The sequence below is a fragment of the Chiloscyllium plagiosum genome, chromosome 30 (assembly GCF_004010195.1).
Source record: "Chiloscyllium plagiosum isolate BGI_BamShark_2017 chromosome 30, ASM401019v2, whole genome shotgun sequence".
Lineage (NCBI taxonomy): Eukaryota > Metazoa > Chordata > Chondrichthyes > Orectolobiformes > Hemiscylliidae > Chiloscyllium > Chiloscyllium plagiosum.
The window spans coordinates 6930405-6955159 of record NC_057739.1 but is presented as its reverse complement, the minus strand read 5'-3'; the positions used below and the strand labels follow the sequence as shown (position 1 = coordinate 6955159).

Below are 24755 nucleotides of genomic sequence, written 5' to 3'. Positions count from 1 at the left end.
AACAGCACTTCAAAAAGGAGGAAGACAGACAATGGTAGTGACCACATGGGCAGTGATTCAAAGGTAGAAAGGAACCGACACTGCTGTCTGATCCAGCAGTAACATGCACAGCTGCTGCCTTTGCTGCCTGGTTTCAAGTATCTCTGGACATTGTTCAAAGAAAATAAACAGTTGACCTTGGAGAAACCTGTGTGCGGAAGTGCACAACAGCGGAGTAGCTAAGTGACTTTTAAAGTGTAACCTTGCTGGTTTTCTTCTGTAAATCTACAATAGTGAATAGAGTGGGTTTTTTAATTATATGTTGTTGAGATCTGTCTTTTAACCTCTAAAACTATAAAAACTCAGCCTGCCTGGAATAGTAGTTTTAGAGCAGTAAGACTGTGCTATTTTGTGGGTCTGTAGATTATTAAGATGCAAAGATGGCCGAAACTAGAGTGATGTGGGAGATTAGGGAGTGCTTCCATGTTACTGATGATTATGTCAGCAGAAAGTGTGTTTGGTTGTGAATCCTATCTAATTGCATGGATCAGTTGGAGTGACAGTTAGAGGCAATGAGGAATCAGATTCGGAGGGAATGTGATGGATGGCGGTTGCAGGGAGGGAGATAAACCGAAGGTACAGTCAGATAGATGGGTTAACTCCAAGAAAGATAGGAGAGAGAGGCAGGTAGTGCAGGAGTCTCTTGTGGCTCTCCCCATCTCAAACAAGTATGCTGTTTTGGAAAATGTAGGGAGTGATGCACTCTCTGGGGAATGTAGCACTGACAGCCAGGTTTCTGGTACTAAGACTGGCTCTAATGTAACAAGGGATACACCGAGTTCTAAACAGTCGATAGGGGACTCTCTAGTCAGAGGCATAGACAGGCGATTCTGCAGCCAACAGCGAGATATCAGAATGATGTGTCGCCTCCCTGGCGCCAAGATCAAAGATATCTCAGGGAGAGTGCAGAATATTCTCAAAGGAGAGAGGGACCAGCAGGAGGTCGTTGTACACATTGGAACTAACAACATAGGAAGAGAAAAATGAGATTCTGTGGAGACAATATAGGACGTTAGGCAGGAATTTAAAAAGTAGGTCCTCGAGGGTGGCAATTTCTGGATTAGTCCCAGAGCGATGGGCTAGTGAGGGTAGGATTAGGAGGATAGAGCAGATGAATGCGTGGCTGAGGTGCTGGTGTAAAGGAGAGCGATTCACATTTTTGAACCATTGGAATGTCTTCTGGGTGGAGGTGGCCTGTATAAGAAGGATGGATTGCATTTGAATTGGAAGGGGATTAATATACTGGCAGGGAGATTTGTTAGATAAACAAGGTTGGGGGGAGATAGTAAGGAAAGAGATAAGTCTGAGACCTGGTACAGTTGGGAAAAGAAGTAAGTTAAACAGATCAGGCAGGAACAAAGCAGAGACTGAAAAATTAAACTGCATCTATTTCAAAGTCTAGCAAATAAGACAGATGAACTCCGAGCATGGTTAGGAACATGGGATTGAGATATCGTTACAAAAACAGAGATGTGGCTCAGGGATGGACAGGACTGGCAGCTTAATGTTCCACTGTATAGATGCATTAGGAAGAACTGAAAGTGGAGCGAGAAGAGGGGGAGTGGCTTTTTTGATTAAGGATAACATTACGGCTGTGATTAGGGATAACATACTGTTGTATTCAGGGAGGATGTTCTTGGAAATATGTCCAGGAAAGTTATTTGGGTGGAACTAAGAAACAAAGGGATGATCACCTTATTGGGATTGTACCGTAGACCCAGAGAAAGTGAGGACTGCAGATACTGGAGATCAGTGTTGAAAGGTGTGGCACTGGAAAAGCACAGCAGGTCAGGCAGCATCCGAGGAGCAGGAGAGCCGACATTTTGAGCATACGCTGTTCAGGAATGTTAGGGGGGTGGCTGAGAGATAAATAGAAGGTCGGGCTGAGGCTGGGGCTGGGAGAAAGATAGCTGGGAAGGCGAAAGGTAGGTGCAGGTGGAGGTGTTGATGGTGATAGGTCGGAGCGGATAGGTAGGGAAGGAAATTGGACAGGTGGGGCAGTTCAAGAAGGCGGTGCCGAGTTGGAGGGTTGGATCTGGGATGAAGTGGGGGGAGGGGAAATGAGGAAACTGGTGACATTGACATCGATGCCGTGTGGTTGGAGGGACCCAAGGCAGAAGATAAGATGCTATTCCTTCAGGTGTCGGGTGGCTAGGATTTGGTGGGTGGAGGAGGCCTAGGACTTGCACGTCCATGGTGGAGTGGGAAGAGGAGTTGAAGTGGTCGGCCACAAAGCAGTGGGTTGTTTGGTCCCAGACGTGTTCCCTGAAACGTTCTGCGAGTTGGTGTCCTGTTTCCTCAATGTAGAGGAGACCGCACCGAGAGCAATAGACACAGTAGATGAGGTGTTTGCATGTTCAGGAAAATATTTGCTTTCTGTGAAAGGATCCTTTGGGGCCTTGGACGGAGGTGAGGGTAGAGGTGCGGGTGCAGATTTTACAAGTCTTGCGGTGGCAAGGGAAGGTGGAGGATGGGTTCGTGGGGGACGTGGACCTAACGAGGGAGTCGTGGAGGGACTGGTCTCTGTGGAATGCTGATAGGGATGGGGAGGGGTGGGAAGGGAAATGTATCTCTGGTGGTGGGATCTGACTGTAGGTGGCAAACATGGCGGAGGATGATGCGCTGTAACCGGACGTTGGTGGGGTGGAAGGTGAGGGCCAGTGGCCTCTTTATTTATAGAAACCCTCTGGTCCTCACCTTCCATCCCACCAACCTCCGGATACAGTACATCATCCTCAACCATTTCCGTCACCTACAGTCAGACCCACTACAATTCCCTCCCCATCCCTATCAGCATTCCGCAGAGACTATTCCCTCTGCGACTCCCTCGTTAGGTCCATGTCCCCCACCAACCCATCCTTCACACCTGGCATCTTCCCTTGCCGCCGCAAGACGTATAAAATCTGTGCCCCCACCTCAGTCCAAGGCCCCAAAGGATCTCTACACATTTGGCAGAGATTTTCCTGCACATCCAAAGACCTCATCTACTGTGTCCATTGCTCTTGGTGTGGTCTCCTCTATATTGGAGAGACAGGATGCCAACTCGCGGAATGTTTCAGAGAACATCTCTGGGAATCACATACCAAACAAACTGACCACCCTGTGGCTGACCACTTCAACTTCACCTCCCACTCCACCAAGGACATGCAAATCCTGGGTCTCCTCCACTACCAAATCCGAGCCACTCGACACCTGGAGGAAGAATGCCCCATCTTCTGCTTTGGGACCCTCCAACGGCATGGCATCAACGTTGATTTCACCAGTTTCCTCACTTCCCCTCCCCCACCTCATCCCAGATCCAATCTTCCAACTTGGCACTGTCCTACCTATCCGCTCCACCCTCCGCTCTGACTTATCACCATTACCCCCCACCTGAATCTTGCTATTACCTTCCCAGCGACCTTCCCGTCAGCCCCAACCCCATTCCTATTTATCTCTTAACCCCTTTGCCCACCCCCTTCACATTCCTGATGAAGGACTTATGCCCGAAACATCGACTCTCCTGCTGCCTGACCTGCTGTGCTTTTCCAGCGCCACACTTTTCGACTTGCACTATAGACCCCCCCAGTGGTCAGTGGGACATTGAGAAACAAATGTGAAAGGAGATCTCAGCTATGTGTGAGAATAATAGGGTGGTTATGGTAGTGGATTTTAATTTTCCAAACATAAACTAGAACTGCCCTAGTATAAAGGGCTTGGATGGAGAGGAATTTGTTGAGTGTGGACAAGAAAAGTTTCTGATTCAGTATGTGGATGTACCTACGAGTGAAGATGCAAAACTTGACCTACTCTTGGGAAATAAGGCAGGGCAGGTGACTGAGGTGTCAGTGGGGGAGCACTTAGTGATGGAAAAAGGTAGACCGGATCTAAAAGTTAAAGTTCTAAATTGGAGCAAGGCACATTTGACAGTATTAGGCAAGAACTTTCAAAAGTTGATTGTGTACGAATGTTCGCAGGTAAAGGGACTGCTGGGAATGGGAAGCGTTCAAAAATGAGATAACGAGAGTCAGAGACAGAGTGTTGTTTTTAGGATGAAGAGCAAGGCTGGTAGGTGTTGGGAATTCGGGATAACTAGAGAAGTTGAGGTTCTAGAACATAGAACAATACAGTGCAGACTGTATTGGTCCTTGGCCCTTTGGCCCTTGATGTTGCGCCGACCTGTGAATTAATCTCCCTGACACTATCCCATCTTCATCCATGTGCTTATCCAAGGGTCGTTTAAATGCCTCTAATGTGGCTGAGTTAACTACATTGGCAGGCAGGGCTTTCCATGCCCTTACCACTCTCTGAGTAAAGAAACTGCCTCTGACATCTGTCTTAAATCTATCACACCTCAAATTGTAGCTATACAAGCTGACGTCATCATCCTTAAAAAAAGACTTTCACTGTCTACCCTATCTAATCCTCTGATCATCTTGTATGTCTCTATCAAATCCCCTCTTAGCCTTCTTCTCTCCAATGAGAACAGAGCCAAGTCTCTCAGCCTTTCCTCATAAGACCTTCACTCCAGACCAAGCAACATCCTGGTAAATCTCCTCTGCACCTTTTCCAATGCTTCCACATCCTTCTTGTAATGGGGCGACCCAAACTGTACACAGTATTCCAAGTGCGGCCACACTAGCGTTTTGTATAGTTGCAGCATGACGTTGCGGCTCTGGAACTCAATTCCTCTACCAATGAAACCTAATGCACCGTATGCCTTCCCAACAGCACTGTCAACCTGGGTGGCAACTTTCAGGAATGTATGTTCATGGTCTGCAAGGTCCCTCTGCGCATCCATACTACCAAGAATCTTTCCATTTATCCAGTATTCTGCCTTCCTGTTATTCTTCCCAAAGTGAATCACCTCACATTTATCTGCATTGAACTCCACTTGCCACCTTTCAGCTCAATTTTGCAGTTTATCCAAGTCCCACTGCAACCTGTAACATTCTTCCACATTGTCCACTACTCCACCGACTTTAGTGTCATCTGCAAACTCACTAACCCATCCACCTATGCCTGCATCCAAGTCATTTTTATAAAATGACAAACAGCAATGGTCCCAAAACAGATCCTTGTGGCACACCATTAGTAACTGGACTCCAGGTTGAATATTTTCCATCAACCACCACTCACTGCCACCTTACAGAAAGCCAGTTTCTAATGCAAACTGCTAAGTCATCCTCAGTCCCATGCCTCTGCATTTTATCCAATGTGGAACCTTATGAAAGGCTTTACTGAAGTCCATGTAAACCACATCAACTGCCCTGCCTCATCCAAATGCTTGGTCACCTTCTCAAAAAACCCAGTGAGATGTGTGAGACATGACCAGCCCTTGATGAATTCATATTTCTAATTTGTTGCTTGCTAGATGATTATAAATCCGATCTCTGATAACCCTTTCCAAAACTTTTCCTGCAACAGACGTAAGGCTCACAGGTCTATAATTCCCTGGGTCATCTCTACTCCCCTTCTTGAACAAGGGCATAACATTTGCAATCTTCTAGTCCTCTGGTACTAAGCCTGTAGACAATGACAGCTCAAAGGTCAAGGCCAAAGGCTCCAACATCTCCTCCCTAGCTTCCCTGAGAATCCTTGGATAAATCCCATCCAGCCCAGGGGACTTATCTTTTTTCACGCCTTCTGGAATTGATAATACCTCCTCCTTACTAACCTTGATCCTTTCTGGTCTAATACCCATATCTCATTCTTCTCCTCTGCAATATTCTCTTTTTCCTGAGTAAAAACAGATGAGAAATATTAATTTAGCACCTCTCCGATCACATACAACTTCCCACTTCTGTCTTTGACTGAGCCTATTCCTTCTCTTGTCATTGTTTTATTCCTCACATACCTATAGAAAGCTCTAGGGTTCTCCTTTATTCTACCTGCTAAAGACTGCCCATGTCCTCTTGCTCTTTTTAATTCTCTCATTAAATCCTTCCTGGCTATTCTGTAACTCCATCGCCTCATCTGAACCATCAATGTCACATAAGCCTTCTTCTTCCGCTTAACAAGAGACGCAATTTCTTTAGTAAACCATGGTTCCCTTACCTTATCACTGTCTACCTTATAGACAGCAGAAATGGAGGGATTCTCTAGAAGAGCATGAAGGCAGTTGGAGTATACATAAGAGGGAAATCAGGAGGACAAAAAGGGGACATGAGATAGCTTTGACAAATAGTGTTAAGGAGAATCTCAAGGGATTTTATAAATACATTAAGGACAAAAGGGTAACTAGGGAGAGAATTGGACCCCTTAAAGATCAACAAGGCCACCTATCTGTGGAACCACAGGAGATTGGGAAGACAGTACGTGAGTATTTTCCATCACTATTTTCTGTGGAGAACGAGGTGGAAGATAGAGAACATGGGAAAATAAATAACAACATCTTGAAAAATGTCCAAATTACAGAGGAGGAGATGCTGGAAGTCTTAAAATATGTAAAGGTGGACAAGTTCCTGGGACTAATCAGGTATGCCCTAGAACCCTGTGGGAAGCTAGGGAAGTAATTGCTGGGTTCCTTGCTGAGGTATTTGTATCATTACTAGCCACAGGTGAGGTGCTGGAAGACTGAAGGTTGGTTAACGTGCCATTATTTAAGAAAGGTGATAAGGAAAAGCCAGTGAACTATAGACTGGTGAGCTTGACATCAGTGGTGGGCCAGTTGTTGGAAGAAATATTGAGGGACAGGATTTACATGTATTTGGAAAGGCAGTGACTGATTAGGGATCGTCAACATGGCTTTGTACATGGGACATCGTGTCTTACGAACTTGATTAAGTTTTTTGAAGAAGTAACAGAGGATTGATGAGGGCAGAGTGGTGGATGTGATCCATATAGACTTCAGTAAGGTTCCTCAAAGTAGACTGGTGATGAGGTTAGGTCACGTGGAATACAGGGAGAGCTAGCCATTTGGATACAGAACTGGTTCGAAAGTAGAAGATAGAGGGTGGTGATGTAGGTCTGCTTTTCAGACTGGAGGCCTGTGACCAGCAGTGTGCTACAGGGTTGGCGCTGGGCCCACTGCTTTTCATCATTTATATAAAATGATTTGGATAGGAATGGAGGATGTATGCTTAGTAAGTTTGCAGATGACACCAAAATTGGTGGTGAAGAAGGCGTTTAGTAGGCTTGCCTTTATTGGTCAGAGCATTGGGTATAGGAGTTGGGAAGTCATGGTGTGGTGGTACTATGAACCTGCACTCCAAGATCTCTTTGTTCAGCAACAATCCTCAGGACCTTAATATTGATTAAGCCACTATTAGAATACTGCGAGCAAGTCTGGTCTTCTGAGTATAGGAAGGATGCTGTGAAATATGAAAGGGTTCAGAAAAGATGTTGCCACGGTCGCAGGGTTTGAGCTATAGGGAGAGGCTGAATAGGCTTTGGCTATTTTCTGTGGAGCTACGGAGGCTGAGGGGTGACCTTACAGAGGTTTATAAAATCATGAGGGACATCGATAAGGTAAATAGACAAGGTCTTTTCCCTGGGGCGGGGGAGTCCAGAACTAGAGGGCATAGTTTTAGGGTGAGAGGGGAAAGATTTAAAGGGGACCTAAGGGGCACCTTTGCGTGTATGGAATGAGTTGCCAGAGGAAGTGGTGGAGGCTGGTACAATTGCAATATTTAAAAGACATAAGGATGGGTATTTGAATAAGAAGGGTTTAGAGGGATATGACCAAATGCTGGCAAATGGGACTAGATTTATTTAGGATGTCTAGTCGGCATGGACGAGTTGTACCAAAGCGTCTGTTTCTGTATATCTCTATGACCCTACGACTCTAATTGAAGGTAGACTCACAGTGGCATGAGGGCTGGAGTTCCACACTTTTGACTCAACGACATTGAAGGAACTGCAATATGTTGCCAAGTTAGGGTGGTGAGTGACTTGGAGAGAAACTTGCAATTGCTGGTATCCCCATGTATCTGCTACCGTGGTCCTTCCATAAGGAGGTGGTTGTCGGCTTGGAAGGCGCTGTTTGGAGAGGTTTTGTGATTTTCTGCAGTTTATAAATGGCACACATTGCTTCTGATGAGGGTTGTGGTCTCATCTACCTGTTGCCCTCCTAATCCTGGGCTTCCTTGTCAATCAAAAATCTGTCAAGCTCTGCTGTCAATGCATTCAATGATTCAGCCCCCACTGGGAAAGAGAATTCAACAGAGCAGCAATCATCTCTGTTACCTGGAGAATAGGGACAGTTGTAACTTCTTGACTACCCCTCCCCCCCATATCAAGTTCCAAAACAATTGCATTACCATTCTGACACTATGGCTGCAATCTTATTGAGAAATAATTTGCTGTTGGTTGCTAGGAAACTGCAGTCAGCATGTTCTGTGTAGTAACATATTCCAGGTAACTGGGTTACAATATGCTGTAGAACCACAACAAAATAGATGTACTTGCCATCCTAAATGCTCTGAGCTGGAAGAGTGAAATGCAGATATGAACTGGGGTCTTCCAACCTGGGGTAGTTATGATCAGAATCTGCTGTTTACCACAATAAACTCAATCGCCAACTTTTACAATTGCCTTCTCCTGAAACCTTCCCTCCATCAAAAGCTCAGAGTTGGGGATGTTCATTGATGATTGCACAATGGTCAGCACCATTCACAATTCCTGAGATACTAAGGCTGTCCATGTCCCTTGGCAGTATCGAGACTTGGGCTGACAAGTGAAAAGTAAAATTCACATCACACAAATACCAGGTAATGACCATCTCCTGCAAGACAGAATCTGACCATTGCCCCATGACATTCAGTGGCACCACCATCACTGAATTCCCAATTATCAACATTCTGGGGATTACCATTGATCAGAAACTCAATTGCACTCAAGAGTAGGTGGCTTCAAGAGTAGAGGTAAAAACAATGACTGCAGATGCTGGAAACCAGATTCTGGATCAGTGGTGCTGGAAAAGCACAGCAATTCAGGCAGCATCCGAGGACAGGCAAAATCGACGTTTCGGGCAAAAGCCCTTCATCAGGAATAAAAGGGCTTTTGCCCGAAACGTCGATTTTGCCTGTCCTCGGATGCTGCCTGAATTGCTGTGCTCTTCCAGCACCACTGATCCAGAATCTGGCTTCAAGAGTAGGTCAGAGTCTAGGAATACTGCAGCAGGTAACTCGACTCTCCAAAGTCCAGGGCACAAATCAGGAATGTGATGGAATACTCCACAGTTGGCTGAGTGTGTGCAGTTCCAACAACACTCAAACATCCGCTCCCTGTGCCGCTGATGCTCAGTAGCAGCAGTGTGTACCATGTACAAAATGCACTGCAGAAACTGAGAAGGCTCCTTAGACAGCACTTTCCAAACCTATGATTGCTAATGGGCAGCAGTTATGTAGGAGAAAGTGAGGACTGCAGATGCTGAAGACCAGAGTTGAAAAATGTGGTGCTGGAAAAACACAGCAGGCCAGGCAGCATCCGAGGAGCAGGAGAATCGACGTTTCAGGCATAAACCCTTCTTCAGGAATGTTCAGATATGTAGGAACACTACCACCTGCAAGTTCCCCTCCAAGCCACTCACCATCCTGACTTGGAAATATATTACTGTTCCTTCACTGTTGCTGAGTCAAAATTCTGAAACTCCCTCCCTAAAAGCATTGGAGGGTCTACCTACAGCACATGGACTGCATTGGTTCAAGAGGCACTCATTATCACCTTCTCAAGGGCATTTGTTGATAGTGTACAAATGTTAATGACACCGCATCCCATGAGGGAATCCAATAAAAACACTAGGAAAATAGACTGTGGGACTCCTCTGAGGATGAAGGTGGCACTGTAGCAATATTTATTGCTCAATTGTAATTGTCCTTGAACAGTCCAAAAATGTGCAGGTTTGGTGAATTGGCCATGCTAAATTGACTGTAGTGTTAGGTGAAGGGGTAAATGTAGAGGAATGAGTCTGGGTGGGTTGCTCTTCAGAGGGTCGCTGTGGACTTGTTGGGCCGAAGGGCCTGTTTCCACTCTAAGTAATCTAATCTAAAAGTAGCTTGCAGCCATTTTCAGAGGGTAGGTAAGAGTCAGGCACATTGTTGCTGTTTGGTAGGTTCACTCCCCCAACAAAGGACACCAGTAAATCAGATGGGTTTTACAACAGTTGATGAGTTGTTGTGGTCATCACTGAGGCCATCTTTCAAATCCAGACTTTATGAATTAAATTCAAATTCCATCAGCTGCGGTGGAGAAATTCGAACCTGTGTTCCAAAAACGTGACCTTAGGCCTCAAGATTTCTGGTTCAATCCCATTACCACCAAAACACATTTTCACCCACCATTGCTATTCAATCTGCTGGTTAGTGGTGATTAGTAGAATTTGCTCCAGAGCAGTAAACAATCAAAATAATCTGCTGATAAAGTGTGATTGTCTGTATCCAGGTGAATTACAATCCAGAGAGGAGACATGAGAGATTCTGGAGACAAGACAGCTGAAATCTAAAGGCTGATTTCTTTGGAGTCAAAGCATATCAAATTTTAGGAATAGATCCTTAGGATCTGACCACAGGTTTCCAAGGGTCACAGTGTCTCAATGTGAGACCCCAGGATCAGTGTTTTTTTAAATTCATTTATGGGACATGGGCGTCGCAGGCTACTCAGCATTTATTGTCCATCTCTAGCTGCCCTTGAGAAAGTGGTGCTGAGCTGCTTTCTTGAATCGCTGCAGTCCATGTGCTTGGGTTGACCCAAATGCCATTAGGGAGGGAATTCCAGGATTTTGACCCAGCGACAGTGAAGGAATGGTGATACATTTCCAAATCAGAATGGTGCATGGCTTGGAGGGGAACTTGCCGAGAGTGGTATTCCTTTGTATCTGCTGCCCTTGTCCTTCTAAATGGAAGTGGTCAAGAGTTTGAAAGGAGCTGTGCTCCTAGCGTCTGACCTATTTTTGTCGCCATTGTGTTTATGTGGGGAGTCCATTGAGTTCCTAGTCAATGGTAACCCTCAGGATGTTGATAGTGAGAGATTCACTGATGGTGACACCATTGAATGTCAAGGGATGGTGGTTAGATTGTCACTCATTAAAGATGGTCAGTGCCTGGCATCCGTGTGACGCAAATGTTAATTACCACTTGTGATCTTCTGAAGAAGGGAAGGTCTTTGATGAAACAAACAGAAGATGGTTGGGCCGAGGACATTACCCTGAGAAACTCCTGCAGAGATGTCCATGAGCTGAGATCACTGACCTCCAACGACCATAACCATCTTCCTATATGCAAGATATGACTCCAACCAGCAGAGATAGCCATTGATTCCAGTTTTGCAAGGGCTCCTTGATGCCACATTCTGAATATGGCTTTGATGTCAAGGGCTGTCACTCACACTTCACCTCTGGAATTTAGCTCATTTCTCCATGTTTGAACCAAGGTTGTAATGAGATCAAGAGCTGAGTGGCCCTGGTGGAACCAGAACTTGGTGCCATTGAGCAGGTTACTACTGATAGTAACTGATATGCTGCTTGATAGCACTGTTAATGACGCTTTCCATCGTTGAACCGATACTTGAGAGTAGACTGACAGGGTGGTAATTGGCTGGATTGGATTTTTGCTGCTTTTTGTGTACAGGACTTGTGCCAAGATAATTTTCCACATTGGGTAGATGCCAGCGTTGTAACTGTACTGGTGAAGGTGACGCAAGTGGCAAGTTCTGTAATGCAAGTCTTCAGTACTGTTGCCAGGATGTTGTCAGAGCCTATAGCCTTTGTAGTATCCAGTGCTTCCAACCATTTATTGATATCATGTGAATAAATGGGATTGGCTGAAGTCTGGTAGCTGTAATGCTGGGGACCACTGGTAGAGGCTGAGATGGATCATTCACTTGGCACTTCTGGCTGAAGAATATTGCATGCTTCAGCCGTATCTTTTGCACTGATATGCTGGGTTCTTCTATTGTTGAGGATGGGCAAGGAAACCTTCTGATGATCATCATGTATCAGTATTCCCCATGTGGACCCTCCTCCAGTGAGTTGTTTAATTGTCCACAACCATTCCCGCCTGGATGTGGCAGGGCTGCAGAGCTTAGATCTGCTCCATTTGTTGTTGGATCGTTTAGCTTTGTCTGGCATATGCTGTTTGGCACACAAGTAGTCCTGTTTGGTAGTTTCACCAAGTTGACACCACATTTTTAGGTAAATATAGTGGTGCTGCTCTTGGCATGTCCTCCTGCACTTTCCATTGAACTTCCCTGGCTTGATGGTAATGGCTGAGTGGGGCATCTGTCGGGCCATGAGGTTACAGATTGTGTTGGAGTACAATTCTGCTACTACTGATGGCCCACAATGCCTCATTAATGTGCAGTGTTGAGTTGCTAGATCTGTTTAAAATCTGTCCCATTTAGCACATTGATAGTGCCACACAACACAATGGAGCGTATTGTCAATGTGAAGGCCGGACTTCATCTCCACAAGTGCTATGTGGTGGTCGCCCTTACCAATGCAGTCATGGATAGATGCATCTGCAGCTGACAGATTGGTAAGGATGAGGTCAAGTATGTTTTTCCCTCTTGTTGGTCCCCTCACCACCTGCTGCAGATCCAGTCTAGCAGTTATGTCCTTTATGACCCAACCAGCTCGAACAGTAGTGTTGCGTTGAGGCACTCCTGGGGATAGACGTTAAAATGCCCCACTCAGAGTACATTTTGTGACTTTGCCATCCTTAGTGCTTCCTCTAAATGGGCGAATACTGATTGAGCATCTGAGGGAGGATTGTACATGATGATCATCATAAGGTTTCCTTGCCCATGTTTAACCTGAAGTCACAAGACGTCATGGGGTCTGGAGTCAATGCTAATGACTTTGGGGCAACTCTCTTCTACCACTGTGATGGTACCTCTGCTATGTCTGTCCTGCTGATGCATTTGTCAATGACAGTATCAGTAAGAGTGACCACAGCACAGTCCTTGTGGAGACAAAGTCCTGCCTTCAATTGAGAAAGACCTCCATTGAGTTGTGTGGCAGTATCATTGTGTTAAATGAGACAGACTTCAAATAGATCTAGCAACTCAACATTGGGCATCCGTATCCACAATTGTACACCAGCACAATCTGCAATCTCATGGCTTGGTACATCTCCCTCTCAACCATTACCGTCAAGCCAGGGGATCAACCCTGGTTCAGTGGAGAGTGCAGGAGGGTATGCCAGGAGCAGCACCAGACATACTTAAAAATGAGGTGTCAATCTGGTGAAGCTACAAAACATGACTATTTGCATGCCAAACAGCATATGCAGCAAGTGAGAGGCATAGCTAAGTGACATAGCCAGGGATGGTGATGGTGGCATCTGGGACATTGTCTGTAAGATATGATTCTGTGAGTATGGCTATGTCAGGCTGTCGCTTCACCAGCCTGTGAGACAGCTCTCCCAATTTTTGCACTAGCTCCCAGATGTTAGTCTGGAGGACTTTGCAGGGTAGACGGGGCTGCTTCTGCCATTGTCTTTTCTGGTTGCTTGGTCGATGCCAGATGGTCCTTGAAGTTCAAGCAGTTTGATGTTCCTGCCTCATTTAAAGGGCAATCATTATGCCATCTTACCTAGATCCGCTCCTTCTGTCCCAGGAATCTAAGGCTGTCGCCTCCTTCATCATCTCTCTGGCTATGCTTTCATCTGTTCTAATGTGCAATTTTCATACTCACTAGCAAGTAGCAGCAGGCATAATGCAAATGACATGCAGACTGGAAATGTTGCTAGCTACAACTAGGGTAGTGATGGAGTTTGAGAAGACACAGACAGATTGGTGCAATACACGGATATTTGCAAATGAAATTTAGTGCAGAGAAGTGTGAAGTGTTTCATTCTGGGAAAGAAAAATGAAAAGAGGCAGTATAAAATAATGAGTTCAATTCCCTGCATATAAGTAATTGAAAATGGTATGGCAACGGATGAATGGACATCGCACAACAATCAACAGACTGGAATGTTCCCTCCCAGTCGGAGAACACTTCGGAATCTGGGACATTCGGCCTTGGACCTTCGGGTGGTACAGTGGTTAGCACTGATGCCTCACAGCGCCAGAGACCCAGGTTCAATTCCAGCCTCGGGCAACTATCTATGTGGAGTTTGCACGTTCTCCCCGTGTCGGCGTGGGTTTCCTCCGGGTGCTCCGGTTTCCTCCCACAGTCCAAAGATGTGCAGGGTCCAAAGATGTGCAGTCAGGTGAATTGGCCATGCTAAATTGCCCGTAGTGTTAGGTAAGGGGTAAATGTAGGGGTATGGGTGGGTTACGCTTCGGCGGGTCGGTGTGGACTTGTTGGGCCGAAGGATCTATTTCCACACTGTAATGTAATCTAATCTAATCCAATCTAATCTAATCCTCCAAGGTGGACTTCAGGACAGGCAACAACGCAGAGTGGCCGAGCAGGGGCTGATAGCCAATTTTGATAGCCATGGCCTCAACCAGGACCTTGGGTTCATGTCACACTACAAGTGACCCCACTGCACTGCACGTGCGTGTATATACACACACTCCTATGCACACAGACCCATACACTCATGCAGACCCTTTCTCATACGCTCACACACACACTCCCACACTCAGATGCACCCTCTCACAGACTTGTACTCTTTTACACTCACACTCTCACACATACACACATCTCTCACACCCCACACACGTCTCACACCCCACACACACACCACGCACGCGCGCACACATACACACACACGAATTGAATTGGATTTATTGTCACGTGTACCGAGGCACAGTGAAAAGCTTTGTCTAGCGAGCCATACAGGCAGATCACAGAGTTAAATAGCATAGATCAGTAAATAATAGGTAAACAGCAGCAAAATCCAAAACACAGGTACAGGTGAATGCCAAGAGTTTGTGAGGCCATTCAGTATTCTAACAACAGTAGGGTAGAAACTGTTAGGAAAACGGCTGGTGCGTGTGTTCAGACTTCTGTACCTTCTCTCCGATGGTAGAGGTTGTAGAAAAACATTGCCAGGGTGGGATGGATCTTTAAGAATGCTAGTGGCCTTTCCTTGACAGCGGGCCTGGTAAATGAATTCTATAGGTGGAAGGTTGGCCTTTGTGATTGTCGGGGCCAAGTTCATCACTATCTGTAACATCTCTGATCTTGAATGGTACAATTGCCATACCAGGTAGTGATACATCCAGACAGAATGCTCTCAATGGCGCCCCATAAAAGTTGGCAAGGATATTCGCCATCATGGCAAATTTCCTTAGTTGCCTGAGGAAGAAGAAACGTCGTTGGGCCTTTGTAACCAGTGCGTCCACATGAAGAGTCCAAGAAAGCTTGTTGTGGATGACCACTCCCAGGAGCTTGACACTCTCCACTTGTTCCATCTCTGTGCTGTTAATGTGTTGGGGGGGGGCATGAGTAACATCCCGCTCAAAGTCAATAATGAGTTCCTTGTTTTTGCTGGCATTGGGAGCTAGGTTGTTCTCAGTGCACCATTTTTCCACCTCCCATCTGTAGTCTGTATCGTCACCATCTGAGATTCGACCAACTATGGTGGTGTCATCAGCGAACCTGTAAATGGCATTAGTCTGGTATTTGGCGACGCAGTCATGGGTATACAGTGAGTACAGTTAGGGGGCTGAGTACACACCCCTGGGGGGCTCCAGTGTTGAATGTTAGTGAGGATGAAATATTGTCCCCAGTCTTCACTGATTGTGGCCTGTGGGTCAGGAAACTGAGGATCCAGTTGCAGAGAGTGGGGCTTAGTCTGAGATCACTAAGTTTAGTAATCAGACTTGAGGGGATATTAGGTTGGTGGGATGAATTTGTACTTGCAGAATTACATTTTATTTTGCTCAAAAACTGCATGAATCCATGTAAGATTCTGTAAATTCCTTTTTTAGATTAGAATCAGTCTGAACATTGGGGCACAGACAGCCTCACACATACACAGGGCACCTCACCCCTTCTGGGCTGATAGGACACCAATTGTTAAAGTTCCCTTGAGAATGTAACTTTAAGAACATTCTGGGATTTACATTTAAAAAAACTGAAACCAATATGCCCATTCTAAAAGATGAGAGACTTAACAAACAATCCAGGTCTTTTTTAATATATAATTTCAGTTACATCACACTGTAAACTTTTGCTATAAATTCTGTGTCCTACAATCTTATACTCCACCTGATGAAGGAGCAGTGCTCTGAAAGCTAGTGTTTCCAAATAAACCTGTTGCACTATAACCTGGTGTTGTATGATTTTTAACTTTGTACACCCCAGTCCAACACCGACACCTCCTAATCATTGAAAATGGTAAGGAGGTTACAAAGACATTCATATGCTTCTCTTTAGAAATAAAAGCTTAGAATATTAAAGCAAGGAAGCTGCAATGAACTTTATGAAAGACTGATTCAGCATCAACTAGAGTATTTCACCCAGTTCTGAGTGTGGCACTTTGAGAAGGATGTGAAGGCGTTGTAACAAAACAGAAAAACTTAAGTATGGTTCTAGAAATGAGGAGCTTCAGCTCTGAGGATTGTTTGGCAAAACTGGGAGTATTGTTTATATAGAACATATTTGTGAGGAAATATGATCGAGGGTTTCAAATCCTGTTGGCTCTGGACAGAGTGGATAGAAAGAAGCTGTCACGATTGGTGGAGGGGAACCAGAGGACAATGACAAAAAACATTTGTATGTAGTGAGGTGATAGGATCGGGAAAGTACCACCTGAGAGTGAGATGGGGGCAGATTCAGTTGCGAACTTCAGAAGGAAGTCGAATAGTACTCGTGGGCGGCACGGTGGCACAGTGGTTAGCACTGCTGCCTCACAGCCCCGGAGACCCGGGTTCAATTTCCGCCTCAGGCGACTGACTGTGTGAAGTTTGCACGTTCTCCCCGTGTCTACGTGGGTTTCCTCCGGGTGCTCTGGTTTCCTCCCACAGTCCAAAGATGTGCAGGTCAGGTGAATTGGCCATGCTAAATTGCCCGTAGTGTTAGGTAAGGGATAAATGTAGGGGTATGGGTGGGTTGCGCTTTGGCAGGTTGGTGTGGACTTGTTGGGCCGAAGGGCCTGTTTCCACACTGTAATGTAATGTAATCTAATCTAAAGCAAACAAATATTGGCAGGGTTATGATGAAAAGGCAGGGTTGTGGGTGGGACTAGCTGAGTTGCTGTTACTGAAGGCTGACTCTGATATGATGGGCCCAATGGCCTCATTTTGTGCTGAAATCATTCAACAATTTTGATTCTAAGCTCTGTTAGATTCAATAGCTTGGGATGTTTGCAAATCAACAGGAACAGCAATATATACTTTGTATGTTTTTTATTTGTTCATTGGATATAGGCATCACTGGCTATGCCAGCATTTATTGTACAGCCCCAGTTATCCTGGCAAAGGTGGTGGTGAACTGCAGTAGGAAGAGGCCAGTGAGATTCTAGGCTTTAGTTTTGCAAAATCAGCCTGTATATTTGCTGCTTCCCTGGTTTGTGGCAAAGGATTTGCACTCCTGTCGATGTTCAAGTCCAGGTAGCAAGCGTGGCTGCAGCACCCAGCCCTCCATTTTAAAGTGACCTTTACTGAAATACTTTCTAATTTGCCTACAGATAGTTTTGAGTAAAATAATTTTTCTGTTTCAGATGATGTCCCAATTCGGACTTGGTTCCCAAAGGAAAACCTCTTCAACTTTCAGACAGCAACCACCACAATGCAGGCGTGAGTATGATACAGGGGATCATAGATTTCCAAAAATAGTTGATAAAGTCCCACATCAAAGGTTATTGTAGAAAATAAAGATCTCATGGTGCATTGGGAGGCACATTGGTATGAATAGAAGACTAGCTGGGAGTAGGCATAAATGGGTCTTTTTCAGGTTGGCAAGATGTAATGAGTGATGTGCCACAGGGCTCTGTGATGTGACCGCAATTGTGCACAATCTGCCTCAACTCTTTACAAGTGACTTAGATGAAGGGATTTGGGACGTAAATTCCAAATTTGTTAATGGCACAAGATAGGTAGGAAAGTAAGTTATGCAGATTAATTTAAGAGGTCACAAAAGATGGATAGGTTACTTTAGTGAGCGAAAATGTGGAATGATTCCAAATGATGGAAGATTGCAGAGCTCTGCGATATAGGGAAACTGGTTGTCCTCACAAATGGATAGCAAAAGGTTAGTGTGCAGGTACAACAGATAATTAGGAAAGCAAATACAATATTATTTATTGTGAAGAGAATTTAATACCAAAGTAGGGAGGTTATGCTTCAGTTATATGGGTAAGACCACATTTGGAGTACTATGTACAGTATTGGTCTTCTTATTCAAAGAAAGATGTAAATATAATGGAGTAGTTGAGAGAACTAATCTCTGGAATGAGCAAGTTTTCTTATTAGGAAAGGTTGACCAGGCCAGGCTTATATCCACTACCTTTTAGTGAATTAAGATCCTGAAGGGTCTTCATATCTTGATAGGGAAGATCTGGAGGGGATGTTTCCTCTTAATAGGACAATCTAGAACCACTGAGCCACTGTTTAAAAAGCAGATTTTACCCAATTAAAACACAGATGAGGAATTCTCTTTCTCAATAGATGTGATTCTTTGAACTCTCTTCCTGAACAGGCAATGGAAGCAGAGCCCCAAATATTTAAGGCAAAAGTAGATGGATAATTCTTAAGCAAAGGACTAAGAGTTTACGGGGGTAGGAGAGAGTGAAGATTTGAGGTTAAAATCAGATCAACTAAGATGTAAGTGGACAAACAGGCTTGAGGGGCTGAATGGCCTACTGCTCTGAATTCATAAAGAGACAAAAAAAACTGCAGATGCTGGAAACCAAAGTAGACAGGCAGGAAGCTGGAGGAGTCGAGCAAGCCAGGCAGCATCAGGAGGTGGAGAAGTCAACGTTTCGGGTGTAACCCTTCTTCAGGATGGGGATAGGTATAAGGAGAGCTTCAGATAAAGGGGCTGGCGGGCTAGGGTGGCGAACCGGGGATAGGTGAACACTGATAGAGGGTATGACCTAGTTGGTTGATGGGAGGAATGAAGCTGGTTGGTGGCTGGAAGGGAGGGTTCGATCAGAGGAATGGAAGGGAACGGGAGGGGCTGGGAAGGGAGTCAGGGATGGGAATGGAGGTTATTTGAAATTGCAGAACACTGTGTGGAGCCCTCCAGGCTGTAGGTTACCCAGGTGGAAGATGAGGTGTTAATCCTCCATTTTGCGGTTTGGTTTGTTGTGGCAATGAAGGAGGCCAAGGATAGCCATGTCAGAAAAGGGAGTGGGAAGGTGAATTAAAATGGGTGGTGACTGGGAGGTCAGGTTGGCCCCCGAAGGCCTGGCTGAAATGCTTGGCGAAATGTTCCCTTAGTTTACTTTTATTCTCCCCGATGTAGAGAAGACCACATCGGGAGCACTGGATACAGTAAACTAGGTTGGGGGAGAGGCAGGTGAACCTCTGCTTCACCTGGAAGGACTGTTTGGGGCCCTGGATGGAAGTGAGGGGTGGTGGTGTACCAGCAGGCTTTACATCTTTTCCGGCTGCAGGGGAAGATACCTGGGGTTTGGTGGGGACTGGTACGAACCAAGGATTGTCAAAGGGAATGAGCCTTGCAGAATGCAGAGTGGGGTGGGGAGGAGAGGTGTTTTTGTTGGTGGGGTCTAGTTGGATTGGGGAAGTGTTTAAGAATGATGTGTTGGATTTGGAGACTGGTGGGGTGGTAGGTGAGGACAAGGGGGACTCTGTCTTTATTGTATTGGGAGGGGTCATGGTTTCGAACAGTGGAACAAGGAATGGAGGCGGTGCGGTGGAAGGCTGTCTGGATGACAGGGGAGAAAACACATTGTTCAAAATAGGTGGACAGCTGGGATTCTTGGCAGTGGAATGTCTCCTCACTTGGGCAGACACGGTGGAGGAATTGGGAGAATGGGATGGAGTTTTTGCAGGATACTTGGTGGGAGGAGGTGTAGTCCAGGTAGTTGAGTCTGTGGGTTTATAGTAAACGTCTGTCTGGAGATTGTCGCTGGGGATGGAAATGGAGAGGTCAAGAGAGGGGAGGGAGGTGTCCGAGGTGGACCAAGTGAATTTGCGGGCGGGGTGGAAGTTGTGAGCGAAGTCGAAGAACTGCTCCAGTTCATCCTGGGTGCAGGACGCTGCACCGATACAGTCATCGATGTAACGGCGGAAGAGTTGGGGTATGGTGCCTGTGTAGGTACTGTGTAAGCACAGGCACCATACCCCAGACAGACGTTTACTATAGAGGTAAAAACAATGACTGCAGATGCTGGAAACCAGATTCTGGATTAGTGGTGCTGGAAGAGCACAGCAATTCAGGCAGCATCCGAGGACAGGCAAAATCGACATTTCGGGCAAAAGCCCTTCATCAGGAAGGGCTTTTGCCCGAAACGTCGATTTTGCCTGTCCTCGGATGCTGCCTGAATTGCTGTGCTCTTCCAGCACCACTAATCCAGAAAGACGTTTACTATAGCCCACAGACTCAACTACCTGGACTACACCTCCTCCCACCAAGTATCCTGCAAAAACTCCATCCTGTTCTCCCAATTCCTCCACCATGTCTGCCCAGGTGAGGAGACATTCCACTCCCAAGCATCCCAGCTGTCCACCTATTTTGAACAATATGCTTACCCCCCCTCTGTCATCTAGACAGCCTTCCACCGTACCACCTTCATTCCCTGTTTCACTACTCTAAACCATGCCACCTCTAAAAGCAATAAAGAAAGGGTACCCCTTGTCCTCACCTACGACTCCACCAGCCTCTGCATCGAACACATTATCCTTAAACACTTCCGCCAACTCCCACCAGACCCCACTATCAAGAATATCTTTTCCTCCCCATCCCTCTCTGCCTTCCGCAAGGATCATTCCCTTCGACAATCCTTGGTTCGAGCCACTCTCCCACGAACCTCCCCAAACCCCAGGTATCTTCCCCTGCAACCGGAAAAGATGTGAAACCTGCTGGTACACCATGCCCCTCACCTCCATCCAGAGCCCCAGACAGTCCTTCCAGATGAAACAGAAGTTACCTGCCTCTCCTCCAACCTAGTTTACTGTATCCAGTGCTCTCGACGTGGTCTTCTTTACATCAGGGAGACCAAATGTAAACTAAGGGCATGTTTTGCTGAGCATCTCAGCTGGGCCTGCGGGGGCTGACCTGACCTCCCAGTCACCGCCCATGTTAATTCCCCTTCCCACTCCCTTTCTGACATGACCATCCTTGGCCTCCTCCATTGCCACAACCAATCAGACCGCAAACTGGAGGAACACCACCTCATCGTCTTGCCTGGGCAGTCTATAACCTGGAGGACTCCATAATGAGTTTTGCGATTTCAAGTCACTTTCCCTCCCATCCTTGACTCCCTTTCCGGCCTCTCCCCCTCCCTTCCATTCCTCTCATCGACTCTTCCTTCCAGCCACCAACTGGAAGGGTTACACCAGAAACGTTGACCTCTCCACCTTCTGATGCTGCCTGGCTCTGCTGTGTTCTTCCAGCCTCCTGAATTCGTCTGTTTAGATGATCACTTCTGAACCGTTGTGCAATAAGCATATATCTAATGGTATTCCTGTGAAGCCTTTGGCACAATTTACATCAAAGGTGGGGTGTAGGTATAAGTTGATATACAGTGCTGAATGGGACTGGGGTTTCCCCTTTTCAAACAGTGCCCTGCACAGGAGCTTGTTCCAAGACACAAACATGATGCACAGAATGACAATAGGAATGAATCATTGCTTTTAAAGCAACAGTATGTTCAATGGAAAAGTAGAACAGTGCAGAATACGTGGGAATTCTGAGGTCAGAACGAAAAGAAGGTGGAAGCACTCAGCAGGTCAGAGTTAATGCCTCATCTCAATGTTGTGATGAAAGGCTGTCTGCAACAGTGTTAACACTGTGTTATCTGACCTTTTGCATTCTTCCAGCATCTATGTGTTCCTACTTTACACATTCCACAGAGCTGACACAAAGACTACTATGTCTGATGAAATGGACTGATTACTCCCCATATGTATGCTATGTAAATGAAGGTGACACAAGATACACACAACCTGTACAGTATCAACAACAACTTGCATTTACATTGCACATGGTAAAATATTCCTATGCATTGCACTGTGATTTAGTTATAAAGTGACATTTAACCAAAAATGAGTAGTTGTATCAAAGCTTTGACAAGTGATTGGCTCTAGGGATTGTCTTCAAAGAGAGAGTTTCAGAATCTCAGAGTTTAGGTGATAGATGGCTAACAGTGCATTCTTAATGCTGAGTTGAGGGAAGTGGAGGATGTACAAGATGTTAGAATAGAAGAGTACTGACATCACAGAGCGTTGAGGGACTGGGAAACGTTTCAGAGTTGGAAAAAGTTTCAGAGTTGGAAAAAGTTTCAGAGTTGGAATAAGTTGAGGCCATCAGAGAGTTTGAAGCCAAGGAACTGGATTGAAAATCGAGGCATTCAGAATCCAGGAACAGTATAGGTCAGTGAGCACAGAGTTGAGGGTGAATGAGACTTCACACGAGTTAGAATATAGGCAGTAGAAAATTAACATTCTCTATATACAAGTAGAGAAGCTGTGATTGAGACATATGTGAGCTTATAAGTACCAGATGGAATGGATCATTCCTGTTTTCTGTGTCGCTAATAATGAGGAGCTGGTCCTGCATGAGCTGTGCAGTCACTCCTGTGAGAGTTCCTCTTTATCCAGTGTGTACAGTATATGAGAGCAAGCTGCATCTGAATGCAGTAATGACAGAAACAACATGTACTTGGGCTTGAGCACTGGTCCACATGCTTCCTAGACCCGAAATAGTGTTCCATTAATCTGGAACTAATTGGTGTCACCCAATATTCAAGCCTTTGCTGAAGCACTTTTGACCTATTATTGCTATCAGTGTTTTTTGTTAAATGTGTGAGATTTGCCAGCACTTCAGAGCTCAGTTTGGTGTTTAATGAGCTCACACTGAATATTGAATAGCAGTAGGTTCAGACAGCTAGCATGTACAGCGAGCACTCCATTTGTGAATTTACAACTGAATGTAAATGTAATGTACCAGCTGTGTCCCATGCATTAATGTAATAACTGCAGGCTTTCAGCCAATAACTTTCTTGATGATAATCTATTGTGGCAGCGAACAGATCAAGTAGTGAAGGGATCTGTGATTATTCTGATCTTAAATCCACAGTGTTTTCAAAGCCCTGATATTATTAGTTGTAGTTCGTACGCTCCAGAATTTCTCATTCCTCTGTGGTACCTTGGCAGTGAGGTAAACTCAAAAAAAAACATTTCCACCCTTTCACCACTTTTCTCACTGATTCAGAAGCCCTGTAGACATTGTCTCAGCTTTAGCAAAGACAGTTGCTGTTTTGAGGTGTTTGATGTCTTGGTTATACAGGAGTTTAACTGTCACAGTTCTTTAGGCACTCGTGCGATGATTTAAGACAGGATTTAAAGGGTAGCACTGCCACGTGATCTGAATCAGATTCATGCAGATCTGTATGTAAGCTGGATGTATATTTTTCTCAAAGTCTCCAAAAGCAAACAGAGACCGTGCACAGTGACAAGAGGCTTGGTTCAAATTGCTGACTAGTTTTACTTCATTCTTAGCATGAATGTGTGGATCAATATATTTATAATAATAGTCAATTTAATAGATACAATTTTACACAATGAGTCATTAACCTGCAGGAAGGATGCTCCCTTGGCTGTAGGAGTCTAGGAGCTGAAAATGTGTTGCTGGAAAAGCGCAGCAGGTCAGGCAGCATCTAGGAGTCTAGGATTAAGGGACAGGCCATTTAAGATCAAGATGAGGAGAAATTTCTTCATTGAGTGTAGTAAATCTCTGAAGTTCCCTACCCTAAAGGGCTGTGGTGATTCAGTTATTGAGAATGTTCAGGACAGAGATCAACAGATTTCTAGATACCAAAGACAGCAAGGGAGAAGTGACTCGAGTGGAAAAATGGCATTCAAGTGGAAGATCAGCCATAATCTCTGTCTTTGGAAGGACAAGCTTGAAGGACTGAATGGTCTACTTTTGTTATTTCCTATGATCCATATTGGGATTGCCAGTTTTATAAGAATGAATGCCAGCTTGTTGCTACAGTCAGTTTTGGGTTTAGACAGTGCAGCTGCGCAGTCCCTTGGGCATGAGCTTCAGCTCCGGTGATACATAGGCATCTTGCAAACCCAGCAGAAAATTCACAGATGAGTCGGGATGCTGATCCGAAAAGTGACTTAAATTCCATGACCTCAGATTGCCCAAAACTCTCTGCCACCAGTGAAGTACTTTTAAATTATATTCACTGTCAGAATGTAGGAAGTTCCCATAAATTGTGAATGAGGTACAGAAATTTATCTGTTTGCAGTATTAGCTGACTTAGGGATGGAACGAGAGAAATAAAGATCTGTATGGGCAACTAAAATCCCGCGTTGTAATAGTCACAGGCTATGTGTTAAAACAAACATCTGTTTGAGGTGTTGTGCAATAGGTCAATATTGTCAGAATACGAGGAGAACACCTCAAGTTAACTTCTTATTAGAATACCTGTATTCATGCTGCACTCAAACATTAGTGCTGAACCTATGTGCAAGTCCTGAACACACAAACTCCTGATACAAAGAAAAAAGGAGAAATACCTTGCATCATTTGAGGTACAGTTGACTGAGCTAAAAAAGTCAGAGTGATAGGATAGATCAGTTGATGGAAATGGTAAAGGGATCATTTATCTTGTGAGACGCTATCTCACTTAAGGACTGAATGAATCTCCACCCTGTCCAATCACTGGTACAGCCTCATCATGTCTCTTCATTTCCTGTCAGTC

At 45.2% G+C, this 24755-nt stretch overlaps 1 protein-coding gene across 2 annotated transcripts in view; it reads left to right on the top strand.

The window, feature by feature from the left end:
- The window catches only part of nsmfb (NMDA receptor synaptonuclear signaling and neuronal migration factor b), a 103812-nt gene that overhangs the window by 25058 nt on the left and 53999 nt on the right, over nucleotides 1–24755 (top strand). For both annotated transcript variants that reach the window (XM_043719894.1, XM_043719893.1), the window contains exon 4: nucleotides 17577–17652. In XM_043719894.1, the coding sequence (XP_043575829.1) occupies nucleotides 17577–17652 (76 nt within the window). The remainder of the gene's footprint in view (nucleotides 1–17576; nucleotides 17653–24755) is intronic.